The sequence below is a fragment of the Podarcis liolepis genome (assembly GCF_965112155.1).
Source record: "Podarcis liolepis genome assembly, chromosome: 13".
Lineage (NCBI taxonomy): Eukaryota > Metazoa > Chordata > Lepidosauria > Squamata > Lacertidae > Podarcis > Podarcis liolepis.
The window spans coordinates 37,223,204-37,247,797 of NC_139573.1; the positions used below are offsets into that span (position 1 = coordinate 37,223,204).

The 24,594-nt window shown below is 47.1% G+C and overlaps 1 protein-coding gene across 10 annotated transcripts in view; it reads right to left on the minus strand.

Moving 5' to 3' along the window:
* Positions 1-670: 670 nt before the first annotated feature.
* The window catches only part of HDAC5 (histone deacetylase 5), a 126,039-nt gene continuing 102,115 nt past the window's right edge, over positions 671-24,594 (minus strand). For all 10 annotated transcript variants that reach the window (XM_083469498.1, XM_083469503.1, XM_083469499.1 and 7 more), the window contains 12 exons: positions 23,983-24,103; positions 22,716-22,765; positions 21,457-21,564; positions 20,672-20,727; positions 19,072-19,159; positions 18,057-18,176; positions 16,830-16,927; positions 14,691-14,809; positions 13,403-13,536; positions 11,268-11,352; positions 10,363-10,516; positions 671-9,243 (listed from right to left, as the gene is read on the minus strand). In XM_083469498.1, coding sequence (XP_083325624.1) covers positions 9,204-9,243; positions 10,363-10,516; positions 11,268-11,352; positions 13,403-13,536; positions 14,691-14,809; positions 16,830-16,927; positions 18,057-18,176; positions 19,072-19,159; positions 20,672-20,727; positions 21,457-21,564; positions 22,716-22,765; positions 23,983-24,103 — 1,173 coding nt within the window. In that variant the 3' untranslated portion in view covers positions 671-9,203. The remainder of the gene's footprint in view (positions 9,244-10,362; positions 10,517-11,267; positions 11,353-13,402; positions 13,537-14,690; positions 14,810-16,829; positions 16,928-18,056; positions 18,177-19,071; positions 19,160-20,671; positions 20,728-21,456; positions 21,565-22,715; positions 22,766-23,982; positions 24,104-24,594) is intronic.

The window sequence follows — 24,594 nt, forward strand, 5'->3', positions numbered from 1 at the left end:
TCAGCCCCGGCCAACATGGCCAATGGTCAGGGATGATTGGAGTCGTGATCCAGCAAGATGTGGAGGACACCATGCTTGCATACACACCATATACCGTATTTTTTGCTCTATAAGACTCACTTTTTCCCTCCTAAAAGGTAAGGGGAAATGTGTGTGCGTCTTATGGAGCAAATGCACGCTGCGCAGCAATCCCAGAATATTTTTTTCTTGTTTTCCTCCTCCAAAAGCTAGGTGCATCTTATGGTCTGATGCGTCTTATAGAGCGAAAAATGCGGTATTTAAAGCACATGCCTTCTCCTAAAGAATCATGGGAACTATAGATTACTTGTTGCAGAGCTGCAATTCCTGGCAACCTTAACAAGCTATGTTTCCCTGGATTCTTGGGGTATGTGTGTGTCATGTGGCTTAAATGCACGGTTGTGTATACAGTCCCAAGTTGGCTTTTCTTGTTCTAGAAACGCCTCCTGCCCCAGAGGCACGTGTAGTTTTTCTTTCTCTCTGCCAACAGCAGAACCAGGGACGATCCGGTGAAGCGAAACGGGTGGGATATTCAGGACAGACATTCACACATTTTAGTCGCTGGGTCCTGCTAGTCTGGGAAGTGGACACAAGACTCACATAGGGGGAAAAAGCCCAGACAGCTCCTCCACACATCAATTCTACAACGGGATATTGCCAGAAACAATTTTATTTACACAAGGACAAACATTGGAACATATTACAAAATACTCAACTGAAAATTGTATCCAGAGCGAGATAAAACAGAGAGAAAGAGAAAGAGACAGAAAGCAGGAGGGAAAAAGCAGGAAAAATAAAATAAAATTACAGTTATTCCCACTTGTGGGGGCATCTTTCAACAACATGAGAAAGGGGCTGGTTAGAGGATTGGTGTTGTGTTTTTTGACAAAGTCCCTCTTCCCCTCCACGGAAACAGCCCCCTTGGCAACTTAATACTGGTGTGGAATCTTCCACAAAACAGGAGCTGTAACGCACGCACACACACACAAACACACAACTTGTTCCATGCTGTTGTCTTAAAGACTCATGGCTTTTCGAAGGAGTTGCTACTTTTGGCCAGTTCTGACTTCCCACCCTCCTCCCCCTAGAATTTTTTTTTTAAAAAAAACCAAGATGAAAAATATGGCTGGTGGCTATTTATCTTCCCACCCACCCTAAAAAAAAAGAGGAGGTGGAAAAATGTAGACGTGACAAGCCCTACCTGCGAGTTCTGCGGAACACACACTGCCTGACCTCAGCTTTTGCTGGAGTTTCTATTGCTCTGGGTGAACGAGCCGTACAATCCCAATGGTGGGATTTCATTTGATACCTGCCTTAACGAAAACCATGAACGTAAAAGCCACGTCGGTGCAGAAACAGGCGTACTGGACACAAAACATGTGCAGCGTGGAAGGGCGGGGGGAATGACAACAATGCACATGAAAATCCATGGCTCGCCCTCTCCCCTCCAACATGCTGCTGCTGCTAGACATCCACATCTGGAAGCCCCAGTGTGCAAGGCAGAGTTTAGCCATAGGGACAGAAGGAAGCATGCAGCCTTGCGCAGAGCTCTGGGCCTGCACGGCGGTTTTCCACAAGCCCATTGGTGGACCTGCAAAAAGGAGATGTGGGTCAGGGAACTGCCTGCTAACGAGGACAAAGGAAACGCCTGCATCTCCTTTGTGGGTGGACAGGAAGGATTTGAGCACTCTGGGCAATTGCCTCTCTCTATGACCAGCCACAGACCTGACCACAGGAAACCCCATAGCCCTGATTCAAATAAGAGGCTTCCTCATTGTCCCTGCTCTTTATTACACCTCTGCTCCCACTTTATTCTGCCATAGCAGACATCTACCTTGGCTTGTGTCAAACCAGTGAGCTACCTTGACGGCACTCCAGCTAAGGACACTCATTGGGTTCAATCGGCAAAGGGGAACTTGCTGTTGGACTTCATCTCCCATCAGCATAGCCAATGGTGAGGGATGATGGGAGTTGTAGTCCAATAGCACCTAGAAGGCTGCAGGTTCCCTGTTGCTGTGTTCAGTTCACTGAAGCAGTGTTTCCCAAGCTTGGACTACAATTCTCATAATTCCTGACCATGAGTCCTGCTAGCTATGGATGATGGGCGTTCTAGTCCAAAAACAGAAAAGACAGCCAAGTTTGGGGGACCCTGCACTAAAAGCCTCACTGATTTCAGCGGGAACTATGTCAAGTCATGACGAACAACCTCATTGCAACTGAAGTCTGGATACATGAGGACGAGGTTTCTCAAACACCATGTTTGAGCATGCTCTAGCTCTTAACAACCAAGACAACATCCTCATCCTGGTCCCATCAGAAAAAGGAAGGCGTGTGGGATACTTCAAGGTTCCTATCTGGAGGAGTGGATGAGCAGGAACTCTTCACAAAAGAATTTTGATTGGCCAATGACAACAGTATTCAATATCAGTCATACAAAGGCCGTCTGCCATTGGTCAATACAAATTTTGGGCCATGATTGAAGGCATTCAGGAGTTAGGCCTGGCCTAGTCAACCACTCCTATCTTTGTAGGGCACCAGGCCTCACACCCTGGAACTTAGATCTTAGGTTAACTTCTCTATCCACAACCAGAATTCAAACTTGCAACTGGAGATGGGAGGGCAGGCCAGCAGCATATAAAGTGTATGTGGTTTTATAGCTTCATTCCAAGCCCCCCAAGGAAGGCTCGCTCAGGAAACTGACACAGCTCTTTAAAGAAGAGAAATCCTCACTTTCTTCTTACAGTGTCCAAAATACCACCAAGAAAAGTTCCTTGATCCTCCAAAGGGGCATTTATGGGTGTATTTTAAACTGGGAGTATGATGGCATCTACCCAAACAAATCCTTGCATTTGTGATCTGCTCTGCTCGCCCCCCAAAACCACACTTTTGCCACTGATAGCAAGTGCTTCAAAATGTTAACTAGAGGGGAAACAGGCAAGTGCACTTATTCCAGGATTGCAAGGGAGAACACAGCAAGCACCCATCCATCCATCGGTAGTAATTTAATTGTTTTAACTGCTTTTAATGTTGAAGTTTAAGTTGCTGAAGCTTATCTAAAAGGATGGGCATTGTTGCTGTTATTTCCACTGACTGAAAGTTGGAAGAGATCTAGTAGGCTGTCAAGTCTGATCTCCTGCTCCAAGTGGGGGAATCAAGAACCCAAAACTCTTTTGAGGTACAGTGGTACCTTTGTTCTCGAACTCAGTCTGTTCGACTTCCAAAATGTTTGAAAACCAAGGCGCAACTTCCGATTGGCCCTGAAAACAACACCAACAGCCAAAACAGACGTTCAGCTTCCGAAAAACGTTCACAAACCGGAACACTTACTTCTGGGTTTGCGGCGCCTGCTAGCTGATTTGTTCGTCAACTAAGCCGTTCGGGAACCAAGGTACCACTGTATTTGAAGTGCACTTACAATTAACCAAGAAGTTTAATATTCAGCCCAATTTTACCCACTTGTAAGAAGTCCATTAGATCTAGTCCTCCCCTTTGGGGGGAGCCAATAACAAGTATTTGCCCTCTTCTGTGTGACAGGCCTTCAGGTATTTGTAGTGTGATATCACAAATATCTATCTATCCATCTGTCTACTGTGAAGCTAGTGAAAATGTAGAGTGCAAGACCTTTGTGACAGGGGTGTGCAGATAGGTGCCTTGCGGGAGGCACTGCATCAAATTTCTGCAAGCTACGCAATACAGATGCAAAACCTGTTTCCCTGCTTCTCCACACAGCAGAAATGACAGCTTAGGCAAGCCATTCAGGGGACTTTGCTAAGCCATCTGCACCGGGGAGGCTGCAAAACCACACACCACATTGTACTTCCCTTTCACATCTACTGGGTGTTGTACATTTGACTAAGCATAAATTAAGGACAGGTGAAGACGCGCGTTACTGGAGCAGCCGAGTCATTACGGAAGCACAATCACTATTGTACACAGATGTGGAAGTCCTTGCGCAGAATCGAGTTCACGGCAAACGGTTCTGCCATACTGTGGCGAACAGTGCCGATTGGCTTGTGCCTGGGATGTCACAAACCTTCCTCCGCCCCCATTGCCATAGCTGCTTTTCAGATGCAGTTCTTTTTTAAAAAATAAATACATGAAGCGAGAAACATTTAAACAGTGCTTTTTTCCTATTAAAAAATGTTTAGGGGTACTCTCATTTTGACTCAAGGAAATCACCATTTTATAGTTCAGATCGGGGGAAATAAATACAGTAAATGGACAAAAGTACAAAGATTTAGGGGTCTGCGTCCCCCCAGAAAAAAAGCACTGCATTTAAATGAATAAATGTTCACACTGCTCTCGCTTTATTTCTTACAAAAAGACTCATCTGAAGACTGGAGGAACTGCACAGCCAACTGAGCTCACTGTTCAAATCACTGATCTGTCAATGACAATTGGAAGATATTTGGGAAATACCAGGCTCCCTCTGGGGGGAGGTGAGACACTCACCCCATGCAAAGTCCTGTTTAAAGGTGCATCCATCTGCCCACTCTAAAAGGTACAAGGTGGAGATGTGGGAAGCTCTCAAATGAACCTACCCTCAGGAATTGGTCCTATCCCTGTTCTGGAGCAGGTAGTGGCTGTTGCTCACTGAGGCAGAAGGCAGAGAGGTCAGCAGGAGGTGGAGCCACAGCCAACTCATTCTCGTTTTTGCCCTGACGCTCTTGCCTGCTGAGTTTTACAAGGGCAGCACGGAGGCCGAGGAGGAGCAAAAAGTCGGGAGAACGGTGCCGCTTCTTGCAGCAACAGAAGGCTGCTACCACGAGAAAGATCTCTTCTGAAAGCCCAAGCAGAGCTATCTATGGGTGCTGAGGTGCTAAAGTCAGGTCATCTTATGGGATGGCCTTTTAAAAAGGCATGGGTCACCCACAAGCACATCTCCTGCTGTTGCACTTATTTGCTCATTATTTGGGGGGACAATTTATTATATACCGGTTTCCTTTAGCTTAAGCGGTTTACAACACAGGTTAAAACATCTTAAATAAACAGCAATGGTGATGATAACGGGTCTGGTGCTTCAGAAGTAGAGGGGGGCATCACCTGTCTTGCAATGACGACTGAGACAAATATATAGGGATTTCTGGCTTAGGATACATTTTACTGCTTCCCCCTCCTTCTCCCCATATGGCTTATTTTTCCTCACTATTCCTGCAAAATGTACACCTGTGCATGTACATGGATTTAAAAAGGTATGAAATTAAGAACTGATCAGAAGTTAAGGGGGAACACTGCCATATCTCTTACCGCTCAGTTAGCTGGATTCTTGCTTAGAGGGTCCTCAGTATCTAACATGAACACGCTGGGTAATTTAACCACAGAAGTTTCTCTTTGCCAGGGAAGGGAAGAACCCGTGGCGCTCCAAATGTTGTTTGCCGACGACTCCCATCATCCCCGGCTACTTGGGGAACCACGCTGGCTGGGGCTGATGGGAGTCGTACCTCAACACAACACCTGGAGGGGCGCAGGTTCCCCCATCCCTGCTCTGATGCACGAATTCTGAACCTCATCCACGTGAGGATTTTCTCTCCCACCTTTTATTTTCCAAACAGACCTCTTGCTGGCTTTGCGTACACACACACACACACACACACACACACACACTGCCCGTTCCTGCCTCTCATCATGTCAGCACCACAGCCTTTGAAGGGTGGACAAGAATCTGCAAAACCAGCAACCAAATGAAGATAAGGCAGCTTAAAAACAAAGAACAAAACCCGAAGGCAAAAGGTGCCTTGGGGTGGCTCTAATTTAAGGGTTAGGGTGTTTCATGCCACAGCTACAGAGAGGGGCCTGTTCCTGACCTCATTGCCTTTTCCGTGACTTATCTCTCATTTTTGTGTCTCTAGTCGAAACAAAATAGGAGGGCAAAAGACTGCTGTCTGCAGAAACAGACCACGCCGAGCCATTTGTTTTTTCCACGTCTTAGCCTGCTTTCTCCCCTGAAACCTAAAGCAGCTGAAAATACTCCATACACGCAAGAGCAGCAGCATGGCAAAACATGTATAACCCTGGGCTTTATCCCACAGGCGGTGGGGTGGTGCTCTGCTTGTGTCAGTGAACGGGAACTTGTGACTCTCACTTTGTTGGGCTCCACCAGCCCCAGCCAAGCGTGGCCCAATGGTCAGTGGGAGCTGGGAAACCAACCAAGTCCCCCATCCCTGAGCTTATGTACTCTGGAGTCCAACCCATGTTTGTTTTTTAAAGCAGCAGAAGGCTGAGCACATGGACGTTCACCCACCCACTGCTGCACCTGTGACTAAACGCTTCCTAGAAGTGGCCAGGCTGCCCCCTGGTACCCTGATGGGCCAAAACATATATTTTCATGTTGATGGGTGAGGTCTGCGTTCCCACTTCCCTTCTCCCTGGCTTGGAAGGCTTTCTGCATGCTGGGCACTGCAAGGATCTTGCCTTCAGGCATGGGTTGTGCCTCATAAATAAAACCAGGGCAATGAATGTCTTTTCTGCCCTGGGCAAGTTCTATGGCTCCCTCTACTGGCTGTCTCCCACAGCTCCAAAGGAAGGAAGGAAGGAAGGAAGGAAGGAAGGAAGGAAGGGAGGGAGGGAGGGAGGGAAGACCCGCCTACTAGCCCCACTCTTTTTGTTCATCATGGCTATGTGTGTGATCACCTCCATCATGCGATGGAGCATCTTTGCAACCCTCCACCTCTCCCACATGGGACCCTTGGATGAATTTAAACCAAAGCAAACCCAGAGGATCCCTAAAGCAGACCCTGGCAAGGATAACAACCGTAAGTGCAGCTAAAAAACACATCACAGTCTCACATTCCACACAATGTCCCGTCCCCCCCATCCCCAGTACCCTCCCCCACCACGCACAGCTTAGAAATCCCATTGCCCTGAATTAGTGAAAACAATACCAAGCCCCATCTTCTCCCTTGTTGCCTTATCCCTGCTAGCAACTTTCCAAAGGAAAGGAGAGTTTGGTGGTACAAGTTAAAAAAATACTATTAAATAATACATCTGTAATAAAATTATATACCTTTTTTTTCTTTATATCCATTTCTTTTAAAAGCTAAAATTGCTCTATGGTTTTTTTATTCCCCTGCCCCAAAACATTTTTCTTTTCATTTCTTTTCTTTCATTTTTTGGCTGGTGAAGTGACAGCAAAGAAATTCTCTCCTTTTTTTCTTTTCTTTTTTTTTCTCCTTTTTTTTCTTTTTCTTTATGAATGGACAAAAAAGTTTCATCGAAACAAAGTTTGTGCACGCGATACAAGAAATCAAATTATTTACAATAAATGACGAGGAATCTTTCGAACGATGACGGAGGGAAGTAGGAGGAAAGAGAAAGAGAGAGAGAGAGAGGAAAGAAGAGAGAGAAATCCTCAAGAAAGCATTGGTCATGAAACAATCAACATAAGCAGTTATCTTCATTACAAATGGGATTTAATGACACATGGCATGATCCAGCTAAGGTAGATGCACGCTCGTAAACAGGCCTGTATGGAGATATCGCTTGCCAGATTGGGAATGTAGGCACCAAATCAGATTCTGCATTGCATTGCTCTGAACGAACATCCTAGTGCAGAGCTTTCCAAATTTTTCAAGTTTGGCGACACACTTTTTGGACACGCATCTTTCTGTGACACAGTCATTCGGCTCTCCATCACTTCGTGACACGGTAATTCAGTTTTACTAGCAAACCAGAGGTTAAACGAACCCCTCTCCAGCCCCAGGAGGAGCGCGGGGAGCGCCTGCAGCCAACACACTTAACATTGTCGCAACACACAGTTCTGAAAGCTCTCTCTTGGTGTATGTTTGAATCGATACACCCACCCACATTGTCCCCAGACTAGTTTGCTTGATAACCCTTTGTTTACAGCTACAGCTGGATCAGGCCCAATGCGCATTGGTGCTGGGGATTTACACGTGATTCCTTCCCACGTTTGTACAGGGTGATCTCCCTTAGAGATGGTTAACTTAAGCAGGGATGGTGGGAGGGAGGGAGGGAAAGAGGAAGGGATGGCGGAGGAGAAGCAAACCTCACAGGGAATTTAAGGCATTAACAAAAACGACTTAAAGGCACACTTTTTATTTCTCCCCCCTTTCTCCTCAACCTCGGGGGGTTTCTTCTCCTAGAGATTAATTCAGGAGGACTATACAATACTGAGGAACACTTTTTTTTTAACAGCTGAAATGGGTCGGGAGAAAGATACGCGGTTGAGGCAACATAGGTAGGATTTAAACCCAAAACTGTTTGGATCTAACGTCGCAGGGGAGGGGGAAGAAGTGAGAAACTGCCAAAGGGTAGGAACTGGAGGCAGGGGGAAAGGCATTTGGGAAGCGGGGTGGGTTTGCTTTCGGATGCCCATCTCAATGTGCAAAAACCCGGAGCAGAGAAATGGCAAGAAGGGGCAGGTCCGGCCCAGCCCAAGAGGCAGTACAGGTGGCTGCCTAGGGCAGCAAGAGTCCCAAGGGTGCTCCAGGCGTCTTGGGAAATCCCTAAAGGGGGACACGCAACTCCCCGCTCCTGCCCTAGACCCGAGAGAGGTGTGGAAGCAATTGCAAGCCCCCTCCCCAGATTTCCTGACTGCAACCTATTACGCCCCTCACTCCACAAACAAGTGAATGGAGCAAAATAAGAATAACAACAACAACAACAATAATAATAACCCACTTGCATGAAGTTAAGGGGAGAGAATCTGAAACTGGGACAACCTCCAAGGAAGAAATGTAGTGTGTGTTTGTGTGTATATATATGTATGTATGTGTGTGTGTGAAAATTATTTTTTTGTTACCTAGGGTAGCAAAATGGCTTGCACGAACCCTGAGAAGGGGGTGAGTTTAGCGGCCAGGGAGGCGGGGGAGCAGGAAGGGAGAGGGAATGATGTCTTAAGAATGGAACAAGAGAGGAGATGCTTGCATGAAAGCCCCTACCTCACCACCATTCCCCTCACAAAAATCCTTAAAGAGTTAGGACAAAATGGTGATGCTGGTGAGAACATATGCCAGGAGACTGACGCGATCACGCACACACACACATGGGCTCGTTTTCTCCAGTGCAACTCTTTTTTTTCCTTTTTTTTTTTAATAGATTAAAAAAAAAATCAATTCGTAGTAGTTGTTGCTGTTGCTGCTGCTGCTGCTGTTTTTTTAAATGGACTCACAGAATTACCAATTAACCCACAGAGTGACAGCTACACAAATCAAAGTCTTGGCACTTCACAACACGGGCTCGGCCTCCATTGGCTCTTCTGCTGGCCTGGAGGGAGAAGACAATAGGACAACTGGTTACTGGCCTCCCATTGGCCCAGAGGCGGACGCAGCTATTGGGCTTTACAGCCGTGATGTCAGAGAAGGCTCAATAAATATTTTAAGTGCCGAGGCGGAAGGGGCCAATCACAACATGCTGAAAGTCAGCATGGTGGTCAGAAAAACGGAAGGTTTGCTCAGGGTGAACAAAACAGCCTTATACACAGAAAGAAAGGAAAGTTGGCTTATACTGAGTCAGACCACTGTCTGCACTGGCTGGCAGCAGCTCTCCAGGGCTTCACCTGAAGATGATGGGGGTTGAACCCAGGACCTTTTTGCTTACAAACCATGCGCTCTACCACTGAGCTATGAGGTAGGAAGCAGTTAGGCAAGGTCAGGAGTTGGGAAGCTGAGCAGAAAGAGCACTCAGAAGTCAGAGGCGCTAATAATAATAATAATAATAATAATACTTTTTATTTATACCCCGCCCTCCCCAGCCAAGGTCGGGCTCAGGGTGGCTAACAAGCAATAATAAAAACAAGTTGAATGAATACAACTTAAAAACAAGATTAAATACAATTAAATTACTGAAACGTTAAAATATTAAAATGCAGCCTCATCACAGGAGGAGAAAGGAAAAGGAAAAAAGAAAGAGGGGGAGGGAATCAAATTGGCTCCAAGCCAAAGGCCAGGCGGAACAACTCTGTCTTACAGGCCCTGCGGAAAGAAATCAGATCCTGCAGGGCCCTGGTCTCATGAGGCAGAGCGTTCCACCAGGCCGGAGCCAGAGTTGAAAAGGCCCTGGCTCTGGTTGAAGCTAATCTAACTTCCTTAGGGCCCGGGACTATTTATGGACCTTGAGGCTCTCCGTGGGGCATACTGGGAGAGGCGGTCCCGTAGGTACGAGGGTCCTAGGCCGCTAAGGACAGAGACAGGAAACCTGTGGCCCTACAGATGTTGCTGGGCTCCGACTCTCACCAGCCTTCATCCAGATTGGCCACTGGCTAGGGATGATGGGATTTGTACTTCCACAGGGCAACGCATTGATTACCCTTGACCGAAAACACTTGTGATAAGATGCCTGCGCCCTCTGATACGGTTTCCCCCTGATCTGAAGGAGCGAACGTACCGGACATCACCGTCTGCTTTGCCCTGCTCTGTGTCCACTGACAGCGACGCCATGGCACTGACCGTCTCGGCCTCTTCTGCCTCACCCTTCTGCGCCTCCAGCAAGGAGCAGCCGACCATCGCTGCAGAACATTTCACTGAGTTCCAGTGCTTACCTGAGACGAAAAGGAGCAATGTGTCATGCAGGAATGGCCTGTGCCCTTTGAACTTCTGGAGCTGCCCTCCCAGAACACTCTAGTGATTCCAACCTCTCTTTCCATCTATGCACAAAAGCCTGCCGGCCTTCCTCCTTTTTTTTGCAAAGTCTTTGGACACAGTCCCTGAACTCCCCAACCACTATCTCCTACTATAACCAAACCTGGCTATAGCAGGAGTCATCAACTTTTTGCAAGCTGGAGAAACTGTTGTGGGTGCACACGTTTAACGCTACAACCTTTACTTAACTTCTGTCCTTGGTATCACTTGCGGGAACAGCTTTAAACACACTGTCCTCAGAGTCTTGCCATACACTGAACAATAGCAAGCCCATATTGGCCACAGAGGGCGCTGCTGTCACTCGTCTTAGGGCCATAGTGAGAGGATCAATACAGTCGTACCTTGGAAGTCAAACAGCTTAGTTGCCAAATGTTTTGGCTCCAGAACGCCACAAACCTGGAAGTGACTGTTCCGGTTTGCAAACTATTTTTGGAAGCCGAACGTCCGGTGGGGCTTCTGATTGGCTGCAGGAGTTTCCTGCAGCCAATCAGAAGCTTTGCTTTGGTTTTCGAATGTTCTGGAAGTCAAAAGGACTTCCGGAATGAATTCCATTTGACTTCCAAGGTACAACTGTCAGTGCTTTAGCAAACCCCTATCTGCAACATTCCATCTTTTTGTTAATTTGGCATCAGAAATACGACAAAATCTTACTCTGGATTTCAATGACGTTCTCCAGTGTGGCCACAGCATTTGCATTGGGCTTCTGCCGCAACAGAGCTTGATCCATCTGTTCCAGCTGTGTCAGAGAGAGAGAGAGAAAAAAGAGCGCTCAGTTTCTACGCTGAAAGATCTGAGGACTCAAAGCTGACTGGAACTTGTGAGTGGGGAAGAAGGGGAAGGAAAGGCAGGCAAGAAACAAAAGCACAAAGCTAAGGGGAGGGGAGGGGAGGGGAGGCCGCAGGTGAAAGGTCAAAGAGCAGGGCCTGATGGAGATTCCTTTCCTGTGAAGCCTTAGACCAGCAATGGGAGGCCTGTGCAGTTCTCTAGATGCTATTGGACTCCCATCCCCGCCAGACAGCATGGCCAACAGTCAAGGCTGATGGGAGTTGTAGTCCAACAAAATCTGGAAGGCCGCCCAGGTCCCCCACCCCTGCCTTGGTCCCTTCCTCCTTCTGTCAGTACTTATAACCTGAAAGAAAAGCATGTTAATGTTTATGAATTCAGAGAAAAAGGACAAGAAAGGGTTAAGTTATAGGTGGGCTGGTTAATTTGGGGTAGGGTGCTTGTCCTGCACCTGCAAGAGCGAGTCAGCAAGCATGTGAGAGTGACTCGGCACAATCTAAAGTATAAATACACTTGAGTTTGAAGCAAGTTTGCTCTTGGCCAGAGCTTAGTCTGTGTTGGGAAAGCAGTAAGGAGTCTGTACGCTGCTTGAAGGATTGTAATATAACCTATAAGATGTGGAACTGCATTATACGGTCAGAAAAGGGACTGACCCTACCTAGAACTGTCTGGTGTTTTTCTGTTCCACTGGCACACTCCACTGCCGTGTTGAATGAGCAACTCTGCCAGCCCCAAAACAAGGCGTATCCTTCCCCTTTTTACCTCTGCCCACCTCCTCCTCCTTTGCTTCCCTTGGTTGTCTCTACCCCCATGTTGAATTATTCCCATTATTGTTTTAATTTGTGATATCTCCTTCAAAATACATCTCCCAAGGCAATTTACAGAAATATAAATAGCTTAAAAAATGTCACAAACCCATACAGTGGTACCTCGGGTTACATACGCTTCAGGTTACAGACTCCGCTAACCCAGAAATAGTACCTCAGATTAAGAACTTTGCTTCAGGATGAGAACAGAAATCACGCAGTGGCAGCAGGAGGCCCCATTAGCTAAAGTGGTGCTTCAGGTTAAGAACAGTTTCAGGTTAAGAACAGACCTCCGGAACGAATTAAGTACGTAACCAGAGGTACCACTGTACTAAAAAAAGGTAAAGGTACCCCTGCCCGTATGGGCCAGTCTTGACAGACTCTAGGGTCGTGCGCTCATCTCACTCTATAGGCCGGGAGCCAGCGCTGTCTGCAGACACTTCCGGGTCACGTGGCCAGCGTGACAAGCTGCATCTGGCGAGCCAGCGCAGCACACGGAAACGCCGTTTACCTTCCCGCTGGTAAGCGGTCCCTATTTATCTACTTGCACCCAGGGGTGCTTTCGAACTGCTAGGTTGGCAGGCGCTGGGACCGAACGACGGGAGTGCACCCCGCCGCAGGGATTCGAACCGCCGACCATGCGATCGGCAAGTCCTAGGCGCTGAGGTTTTACCCACAGCGCCACTCGCATCCCACCACTGTACTAGTATAGGTTTAAAAACAACACATAACAACACCTCAGGCAGAGGCCTTTTCATCAAGCTGGAAAACCTTTAGACTTGCAAGCTCTTTGGGGCAGGGGCCTGTCCTCACCTACTCCCATAAAACACTAAGTGGCACTGCACAATCTTTTTTCTCCATGCAATTTTTGGCTGTGTCCTAAACTGCAGCAGTCAAACACACAGCTCCCTGTTTTCGGCCACCGAAGTGGACAAGCTGCACCGATTTCCAGCTGGGCCTTGTGGAGGTGCCATCAGCAGGGCAGACGTCCGAATGCATATATAAACAGAAACTGGCGGGCATTCATGTGCCAGGACAGACATGCCTTTCTCTGCCTTTCCCACCCCACGAAGCAAATGAGTGCCAGACCTCTTTTCAGAACCTCGGCCAAAGATTGCCCAAAAGCTTTGGGCATCGTCCCAAGCCAGCAGGTTGAGGCTTCGGGACTGCTTCTCCCCCCGTGCCAGCTGCACTCACCTCAAGGCCAAGCAAGGCGGAAACGCAGGCTTCGGAGGCATCGCAGATGGCTGTCAGATCGTGACCCCCTTCCAGCGCCAGGACGACACGCCCGCCCGCCAGCTTCATCAGCTGCTTGGTCAGGTGCCCAAAACCTGTGTGGCCGGGAAGAAGACAACAACAGAAAAACCAGAAAGATGGAAAAACCATCGTTTTCTGATTGAGATGCAGTACTCCTCCTTCTCCCTCAGTTCGAGGGACTGGAGGAGGCCGCTAACGCTCACCTTGAAATCTAAAACAGTGGCCCTCAGAATTTAACAAGCCATTCATAGCAAGGCAGGTGGCCAGTAAGCCATTATCCACTTTTGACTTGCATTCATAGGCTACCTCAAAATATTGGGGAGGTGGGGGCTAAGCGGCTTGAATGGATAAATAATAGGCGAGTTGGAACTCCAGCTAGTGCAAGTACAAAGGGGCCATAGGTCACTGGCAGTGTATGCATGCATAAAGTCCCAGGGACAATCTCTAGCATAGAAACATAGGCCCAGAATGGCTCAGAGCACAACCGTTCAGCATATAGGAGGGCTAGAAGCTGCCTTATGTTGAATCAGGCCACTGGTCCTGTGCAATTCTGGGTACAATTCTGTGGCCGTTGGGATGCATTTTGGCTTGCCTGCTGATGAAACTGAGTGTATGATGATTGATAATATTGTCATTTATCTTTTTGGACTCCTAAGTAGTAGCGGTTGCCTGGACATTGTCCTGTTCGCCTCTGTATACCTCCATCCTTATTCAGACATTGTGGCAGATTGCAATGTTTAGCTGGTGATAGTGTGAGGTTTAGCTGGTGATATTGTGAGGCTTAGCTGCTGATAACATTGTAGTGTTTAGCTGGTGAGTTATTGAGATGTTAAAAATCAGATATAGCCTAACCCTTACACACATTGTGATTCGCAATATATTGCCAGCTCAAATACTATGAAACAATTATCACGACATGAACCTCAAACCGGTTTTAGATGATATAGCTATATATTGCCCAGCCCTAGGCAGTGGTTCCCAATTAGCTAAGTACTTCAGACCTCCTGTTTTTCCTAAGTCAAGCCATGGACCTGTTGTATTTGAAAATTTTGGTATCTCTATGGTAGTTTTTGGCATGTGAATGGTGCCACAGACCCCCTGGGTGGGTTACGCGGACCCCCTGGTGACCGCACACCCCCAATTGGGAACCATTGCTCTATGTGAATGGCTCGTTCTATTTACAAACTGAGGCGAGGGGGGCTCCCCCCCCCACATGACCCACACTCACATTTGGCCGTGACAGAATATCCACCCAGTGGGGACAGGTGTCCCTCCACAGCATCGAAGCCAGCAGAAACGAGGACCACGTCTGGGGAGAACTCATTGGCTATTGGCATCACCACAGTCCTGGGAAGACACAAAACAGCCCTCAGAGATCTCTTAGGAGGAAACACGGCAGCACCAGCGCCAGCCCTGCCCTATCCTATTGACAGGGGAAATTCTAGACATGCTCACCTTCCTGCTTTTCTCATTTCCCCAACACACTGACTCAATCTAACACCCATCTCTGAAGGAGCGTCTCCACCCCCATCGTTCTACCCGGACACTGAGGTCCAGCACCGAGGGCCTTCTGGCAGTTCCCTCACTGCGAGAAGCCAAGTTACAGGGAAGCAGGCAGAGGGCCTTCTTGGTAGTGGCGCCTTCCCTGTGGAACACCCTCCCACCAGATGTCAAAGAAAACAACAACTACCAGGTTTTTAGAAGACATCTGAAGGCAGCCCTGTTTCGGGAAGCTTTTAATGTTTGATGTATTACAGTATTCTAATATTCTTTTGGAAGCCGCCCAGAGTGGCTGGGGAAGCCCAGCCAGATGGGCGGGGTATAAATAATAAATTATTATTATTATTGTGTCAGGGGGTTGTGAGATTATCATGGAAGGGGACAGAAAGGTCTGCTGCTTTCTAGCCCCAACAGCAACTTCCTCCTGGATGTCTCCCTACCTAGACTTGGATCAAAAAGGTGCTGGCTAGGATAGGTCAGCCTCCCACAACCTGGTACCCTCCAGAAATTCTAGACTTGAGCTCCCAGCATCCTCAACCAGCATGGCTAATGGGGTCGTGGATGATGGGAGTTATGGTCCAAAATGTGTGGAGAGCACCAGTTTGGGGGAAGCCAGTGACAAGGGAAGGACCAGACTTCTGAGAGGAGAGAGACTGTGTGGGCCATCAGGCAATGGCTTTTCCCACCTGCTTTATTATTTTATTTTATTATTTATTAAATTTGTATAACTGTAAATCTCAGGGCAGTTCACAGCCTTGCTCCACCCTCCAGCCCTAAGACTCTTTCCCAGACCATGACTTTAAAAACAGCAGAAGCAGCTGAGGAGAGGAGTTCAGGAGTTGTTGTTTTTAAAATAAGTTGTGTGTCTCTGTTTCTCAATTGGATCCTTTTGCATGGTTTTGTATGTGTCGTGGTATTTTACATGTTGCAACTTGCTGTTATTTTTATTGATTATAGGTTATGGTGATTACTAAAGAGAGAATTTCTGCTTAATTATTGCTTGCTGATATTTTATTGTGCACTATGATAATATAATGGAATATTGAATATTACTTTGATATGTTTAAAGTTATGTTTTTATTACGACTTCTTTGTATTGGATCATGTTGTTGTAAGGTGTGTGGTCTTATGCTGGGTATTTTGTTTTTTCTTCAGCTTGTACACCCCCTTGCGTATACCAATAAAGAAAGGCAGTATACAAATTAGAAGTGAATTGATAATTATTTCTACCCTGTGTACCTAATAGCGATTGTAATTTTCCACGTGCTGATCCCTTATGTGATCATAACAGGTAAAAGTTAAAAGGTAAAGGACCCCTGGACGGTTAAGTCCAGTCAAAGGCAACTATGGGGTTGTGGCGCTCATCTCGCTTTCAGGCCGAGGGAGCCGGCGTTTGTCCACAGACAGCTTTCCAGGTCATGCGGCCAGCAGGACTAAACTGCTACGGGTGCAAAAGAACACTGTGACAGAAGCCAGAGCGCACGGAAACGTTGTTTACCTTCCAACCACAGTGGTACCTATTTATCTACTTGGACTGGTGTGCTTTCGAACTGCTAGGTTGGCAGGAGCTGGGACCGAGCAACGGGAGCTCACTCCGCCATGGGGATTCAAACCACCGACTTTCCGATCAGCAAGCCCAAGAGGCTCAGTGGTTTAGACCACAGCATGGCCCGCATCCCTTGATCATAACAGCACCACCCGCATAAAAGGAGCAGTCAGTGGCAGGCCTGTCAGAACGCTGAAGTTTGCTGATGCACACAAAACCCTTAAGGGGGAAACCCTCTCAGTGCAGAAACCCAGTATGTGGGCACCCCTGGCAGAGAAAGCCCCACTCCCAGTTAGGGAGAGTGAATGCCAGCAGGCCTACCGGAAGGCAGTCAGATACTCCACGTCACCAATGGGAGGGTCCACTCCACCAGTCCAGGCAATGTTGACGTTGTAACCTACACCCATCCCGCTGCCAACCTGGAAGAGAGAAGCCTCGTAAGTCACAAATGCTGGCTCTTATTCGCAGGCTGGATCATGCACCGAGCTGCCAGTGGGAAGGGGCAAAGGGACACTGGCATACATCTGAGGCTGAGGGGGAGGGAGAACTTGCATGCAGATGGACCCCAGAGAGAATGCAGAAGCACAACAGAGAAGCAAAAGAGAGAGGGGGGCAAGGGCAGCAGGATGCAGGACGCCTGCTGGAGAAAATGCCAGTCCGTCTCAAATGATTGGGGTCAGAAGAGACAGGACACTTATACATGCATGGATTTCTGTGAATTCTGCACCCTCGGCAACGTACCAACCTTTGCCCGCCCCAAGCTATTTCCTGGACTACAAAACCTTTCCGTGAACAAAATGGCGGAGTTAACTGATTAAAATATTCTCTCAATTGGGGTTCAAACTGTTCTTGGGGGATAAACCTTCTCTCTTTCTTCCTGAAATCCTTCCCTCCTTTACAGAGCTGCTTTAGGTGCATTCTGATGCAACTCCTTATAGGAGCCAGTGTAGATTTCTTGGTCGCAAAGCAACCTCTGTTTGCGCCCTGCTTTCGCATCCTTTACTGATGCATCTATGAATGCTTCAGGGAGTTAAAAAGAGGGTGGTTTTAGGAACTGGCGAAGCTGGTGGGGAAAATCTGAAACCAGCGTGATCAAGCATTTCAAAAAGACTGGAGTAAATTTATACAATATTTGAAGGACCATTGTAAGCAATTAACAGCACTAGCAGGGTTGCAAGAAGACTTGTAACGACAGTTGTTTCTACTTTTTATATTTATTTAACAATTGTGAAATTTTGAATGAGTGAAATGTAAATGGGAAAATGTATAAATGCTATGATAGAAAGATGAATTTGGAAAACCAAGGGGCGGGAAGGAGGGGAGTCGCTAAGCTCTTTAGAGCAAAAGAAGTAAAGTGGATGATGAGGATGTGTTTAAATATTATAAAATGGAAAATCAATAAAAGTTATTATAAAAAAAATAAAAATAAAAAGAGGGTGGTTTTTTTAAAAAAAAAACACCTAGAGAGGGATTTCAAGCTAGATTCATCACCAACATCTTGATTATTGCAAAAACAAGCACCAGAGATGAATAAAGGTGTGCACTCACCTCTTCAGGAGCTCCACTGCCTGGGAAGAAATTGCCATTGTCGTAGCGGTGCAGAGAAACATAGAGCACGTTGGGGTCACTGTAGAATGCCTGCTGGGTGCCATTGCCATGATGGATATCCTGCCAGAGCAGAATGAAATAAATAAATAAATAAATCAAAATAAAATAAAATAAAATAAAATAAAATAAAATAAAATAAAATAAAATAAAATAAAATAAAATAAAATAAAATAAAAATTTATTATTTGTACCCCACCCATCTGGCTGGGTTTCCTCAGCCACTCTGGGCAGCTTCCAACTGAATATCAAAAACAATACAGCGTCAGACATTAAAAACTTCCCTAAACAGGACCGCCTTCAGTTGTCTTTTAAAAGTAAAATAGCCGTTTATTGCCTTGACATCTGCTGGGAGGGCATTCCACAGTGCAGGCGCCACTACTGAGAAGGCCCTCTGCCTGGTTCCCTGTAACTTCACTTCTCGCAGCGAGGGAACCGCCAGAAGGCCCTCGGAGCTGGACCTCAGTGTCCGGGCTGAACGATGGGGGTGGAGATGCTCCTTCAGGTATACAGGACCGAGGTCGTTTAATAATAATAATAATAGTAATTTATTATTTGTACCCCGCCCATCTGGCTGGGTTTCCCCAGCCACTCTGAGCGGCTTCCATAGAAACCAAAGATACACTAAAATATCACACATTAAAAACTTCCCTCAACAGGGCTGCCTTAAGATGTCTTCTAAATGTCAGGTAGTTGTTTATCGCTTTGACATCTGATGGGAGGGCATTCCACAGGGTGGGCGCCACTACCGAGAAGGCCCTCTGCCTGGTTCCCTGTAGCTTTGCTTCTCGCAATGAGGGAGTTTAAGGCTTGAAAGGTCAGCACCAACACTCTGAATTGTGCTCACAAATGTACTGGGAGCCAATGAAGACCTTTCAGGACCAGGAAAGATGTTAGCCAATAAGGACGCAACGATCCAAGCCTAAGCAGCTTCAGGCGCAGAGTGAGAGACCCTTACCCAGTCCACGATGAGGATTTTGCTAATGGCAAGCTTTTGCTGGAGGAGCTTGGCAGTAATGGCAACAGAGTTGAAGAAGCAGAAGCCCCTGGGAAATGAAAGGGGAGAAAGGTATTATCAGAAATGTCAGGTATGATGATGATGATGATGATGTTGAGGATTACTTTGCTTCATTCACTTGTTTGTGGAGTGAGGGGGAGAATGGGTTGCAATCAGCTACACGTTAGGAAAAACTTCCTAAAACGCGTAACCAAAGAATGCTTTTTGAAAAAATTTAACACCATGCACATGGAGCATTCCACAATCCCATCACATCCTGTTCACCACTAAAGTGTTTACACTGGCCCAGATACCAGACTTTGCTTACTATAAAAATATACAACAGCTTTGCCACTCGCTTTTTTTTATAATAAACACCATGCCCAGTATCAAGAGAAGAGTGGGCAGGAAAGCAACAGCACAGATAGCAGGCTTGACCACCACACTCATGGACTCGGGCATGCCCATTCAACTAAGATACTGTATCTCCCAGAAGCAGTAATGCAAGTTAATCGTTGCTATATTTTGAGACCATGATCCCACTGAAATCAATGGGACTTAAGCTAGTCAACGTGACCAACGTTTCACATTGATTCCAGCAGAAATTCTAAGTCCGAATCCAACTCCAAGGTTTGGTCTGGCTCCTTTCTTTTCTGAACTACCTAATCCACAGGGAAGGAGGATAGAAAAACTCCCAATTACACTCAGTGCAGCAGTAACTCAGCAGCCTCTTTAAAGAATTGTGTTGGTGCAGGCATAAGTGGAATTAAAGGGGGATGGGGTGGAGGAGGTGGGCTTCTCCTACACAAAAAAATAAATGGGCAAAGCTTGGCAAATTTGCATAGCCCTGCTCCTCGGATCTAGTCGGAGGAAGTAACCCGCTCAGAATACCCTCCTCCACAGATGCAAGGAATCTCAGTCCCAGATAGGCAGGAAAGACTAGTTGGACGCTCCCCTAAGAAGCCCTGAAAAGTAAAGGGACCCCTGACCATTAGGTCCAGTCGTGGACGACTCTGGGGCTCCGGTGCTCATCTCGCTTTATTGGCCAAGGGAGCCGGCGTACAGATTCTGGGTCATGTGGCCAGCATGACTAAGCTGCTTCTGGCGAACCAGAGCAACACACAGAAACACCGTTTACCTTCCTGCCGGAGTGGTACCTATTTATCTACTTGCACTTTGACGTGCTTTTGAACTGCTAGGTTGGCAGGAGCAGGGACCAAGCAACGGGAGCTCAGCCTGTCGCAGGGATTCAAACTGCCGACCTTCTGATCGGCAAATCCTAGGCTCTGTGGTTTAACCCACAGCGCCACCTGCATCCCCAAGCCCTGAAAGAGACGTGCTTAATTCCATGATGAGAACCACACTCAAATAGAGAGGACAGGATTTCAAACCAAAGCAGCTTATATGACACCAACAGGGAGAAACACACATAAAATAGTATTCATGCAGTGAGAAAAGCACCCCATCTCATCTAATCCATTGTTTTTAAAAGAGGAGGATTTGTTTGTTTCTAGTTAATCACATATATCCCTCCTCCTCCTCATTTATGCTACACACTCACATGGCTGTGGATTCCTCTGCATGATGACCTGGTGGCCGGATAATAGCAAATCCATTCTGCAAGAAGGAAAATACACACACGCACAAGTTCACACATGTATTAATCTTTGCTTTTTTGTTCTGATTCATGACACTTTCCTCCGAGGACCTCAGGGTAGTGAACACAGTGTGTGTGTGTGTGTGTGTGTGTGTGTGTGTGTGTGCGCGCGCGCGCGTGCACACACACACACTTTATCTTCCTAGCAACCCTATGAGGTAGGCTAGGCTGAGAAATGGTGGTCAGTCCTAAGCCACAACAGTGAGCTTCAGAAGGGTATGTAAACGTGGAATAAAAGTGGGATGTAAACCTGGGATAAAAAAGCCCATTGATTTTGGTACCCAAAGTTGGGTCTGCCATCCCTCCACTCACAGAATAAGATCGTGGAGTGCAGCAAAAATGGGATTCGGGGAAAAGATGCACACCAAGATGCCTAAAGGAAAACCAACTTCCAACCAATGGGCATTCTATACATGCTGAGATATCAGTGCTTACATGGGCTCTTTCAGAAGCTGCTTCTTATCAGAGCTGATTGACATTCTGCCCAAGCTCAGAACAAACAGCTTAAATCACTGGGATTTTTGTACACACTGCAGCAGCCAAAGTGAGCTGGAACCAAGCAAGGTTCACATGAGAATAATTCTCCCATGTCCTACCAGCTGTGCTTGGGAACAAGAATTAGAGGTAGGGGAGAGGAAGGCCAAGGGCTGCAACATGGAGAAACTGCACATTCATTGGGCCCGACTTACCTTAAGCTCCCCAGACGCCACTTTAAAGGCCAGCTCCACCAAGCAGCCAACAGCCATGCGGACCGCGCTGGACGAGTGCATCTCATTCCACACTGTGTCGATGTCAACCTGCCGTGGAAGGTACAGAGCAAAGCATTGGCAGAAGCTAAGGGCTGCAAGAGGGGAGAAGAGCAGGATCGTTCAGATTGCCTTGGTTTGGCGGCAAGGGAATGGGGCCTAAAGGAAAGGCACACACTCCACACACACACGGAATGGCAGCAGTGAGCCTTTGCTGAGGCCCAGCTAGGTTTGCAGACGGAGGTTTGCAGCAAAATTCACTGCGGGAATGTACAGTCAGCTCGAATTGGGTGTTGCTGCCAATGCTTTGTTTAACGTCTTAAGCATGATCAGTCATTCATCTGAACATGCTTGAACTGTGGACAAGGAGCAGGGATGCACACACAAGTCCCTCCCCCAATGTCCTCCTGCACATCAGCTCCTAAAACTCTGTGGTTGCATGGGAAAGTCTGCAGGGAGTTTCTGCTCATGTTCACTGGAACATGAATAGACTCCTCCGAGCGATCAGGGACCCTGTTTGATCAGTGTCCCCGATCGCACAGAGTTCTTCTCACGTTCAAGTGAATGCAAGTACAGTCCCCTTGCAGATCTTCCCGGGGACTGAGCACGGGGGGCAATGCACACAGGGACGCCAAAGTCAGGGCCTACCTGTGTGCCTTTGCTCCCTGTTCACAGCTACAGCATGCCCATGTGTCAAGGTGAACACCTCAACACACCTTTTGATTCATCTCTATTTGCCACATTTTTGTTCTCAATTTACTTTTTGTGTTTAAGAAAACACACACACACAAAAAAAAAACAGGATCAGGGTTTGTTTCTTCTCCTCCCCACCCCGATTTTTAAATTCTAAAAACCAGGAAGAAAGAGAGAGCTAACATCCTAAAGCAGGCATAGGCAAACTCGGCCCTCCAGATGTTCTGGGACTACAACTCCCATCATCCCTGACCACTGTCCCTGTTAGCTAGGGATGATGGGAGTTGTAGTCCCAAAACATCCGGAGGGCCGAGTTTGAATAAAACTTGCCCGCAAAGTGATTTACCAAGGAAAGGTGGGCTCCTATTTAGTAGTTCCTGGAAAAAACGTAACGTGTGAAAAAGTACAAAGAAGTGTTTCATCAGATCGTGAGAGGGACCACGTCATCCCTTCCCTTCCCTAAGCATCAACCGCTGACTGGCAAATTGCTTTGACGGCAACATACTCACCCCGATTCCACCACATGGGAGGACGGCATACATCTTCGGCGTAAGGGGACCTGTAAAGAGAGGGATGGAGGAGAAAATAATAAAACACACAAAGCAGGAAGCGAACATGTCCTCCATGGGCACACTTCGTCCCCATTCACTTTGGAGAAGCTGTATGCCACAACCAGGTCCTTTACACCGAATAGATTTATTCATTTATTTCACATGATTAATCAATGAAGCAGTTTGTATAGCACGTACGTTAAGAAAACCAATCAAATCAGATGGTAAAAACCAGCTTACCCAGCCATTTTGGACATACACATAATAGAAATCAGTAGTTGTAGGTATATACATGATAAAATACGGCTGCACATTAAAATCCATGTCCAATTTACATGTTCAGAGGTAGGCATGTTTTAAAGTTTTTTAGCAGGTGCCAAAAACAATACAACAAATGTCCCTGCCTAATATCAAAGGGCAGGGAGTTCCATAGCGTAGGGGATGCCACAATGAAATATCAATTCCTTGCACGTGTGGAATGAATTCGTAAAAGTGCCAATTCTGTAGATCAAAGCAGCTGAGTGAACATATCTATATGTGGTAGGCTGGCATCAAGCTGTTATATACCAACACTTTCAATCTGACCTGGTAACAAACTGGCAGCTGGCACAGCTCTCTGAGTGAGGTGTTTCTGTGCTGACAGTGTTTCATTTGCATCGGCAGTTGGGCTACAACACTCTGCACTAAGTGCAGCTTCCCGATCAAGGACAAGGGAAGCCCCACACGGACTGCACTGCAGTAATCCCATCTTGAAGTCATTAAAGCCTGCACTACTGCGATCAAGCTATCGCAGTCCAAGAACGGCCGCTGCTACTGTACCAGCTGAAGCCGATAAAATTATGCACAGCAAACCGCATCCACGCAGTGCATGTATGTATTCAGAGATGACTATTTATTGCCATAATCACAGGGCAATTCCCATCTCATCCATCGAATTCAGGGAAACTTGCAGCTTTTATATGAAGAGAAAGTTTCTAGTCCCTAAAGATGCATAGGAAAGGTTTAAAGCAGAAATTAGATTTGCTTAAAGCCTTGATATTAGAGGGGAACCTGGAAAGTCCTTGCAATGGACTATACGCCTTCTTCCCCAAACTTAAGCCAAAATCTTCCGCCTTTGCCTACTACACAGAGAAATACAATATCATGTACACATCATGGTTAAAGAAATAGTTACAAATTATGAATCAAGAAAAAACAGAATCATGTGATCCGCCGGACACTGTACCTAGCAATTTCTTGCTGTCAAGCTTTTGCCGGTTCAGCGGGCTGGTTCCATATAGTAACGTGTGATGCTCCGAATGCACTGTCTGGATCTCGTCCAACGTTGCTTTCCGACCTCGAATCCTCTATTAGCAAAGAGAAGAGATGGCGATTAGTGCAGAAGACGCTCTCCAGAAGCAACATCAGGTTCGCTTCCGAAGGTGCTTTTCATCAATGCGTCACAGTTGAGAAGTATTAATTGTATGTCACTTTCTATCTAGAGAAATGTCAGCCTGGGGTTCTGCTGGGGAGCCTGTGGTGGCCGGGGCCCAGCCAACACAAGGAAACCAGCAGTAACAGGAGACAGGGACAGCGGCGGAGCAAGCCAGTCGGGCGCCTGGGGCCCACAGCAGCGGGCCGGGCCAAGACAGGACACTCTGCAGGGCCTCTGAGGAGTCTGCATGCCTCCTCCCACCCAGCAGCCCCACAGCTGAGGGGGAGGCAGCAGGCAGACCGTTTGGGGGAGCGCGCGCCCAAGCCACCGCATCACTCCCAGGAGAGACGCATGGCTCGGGCACACTGCGGGCCCCTGTTGAATGGTTTCTTTAAATATTAAGGTTCATTACTGTTTCACAAG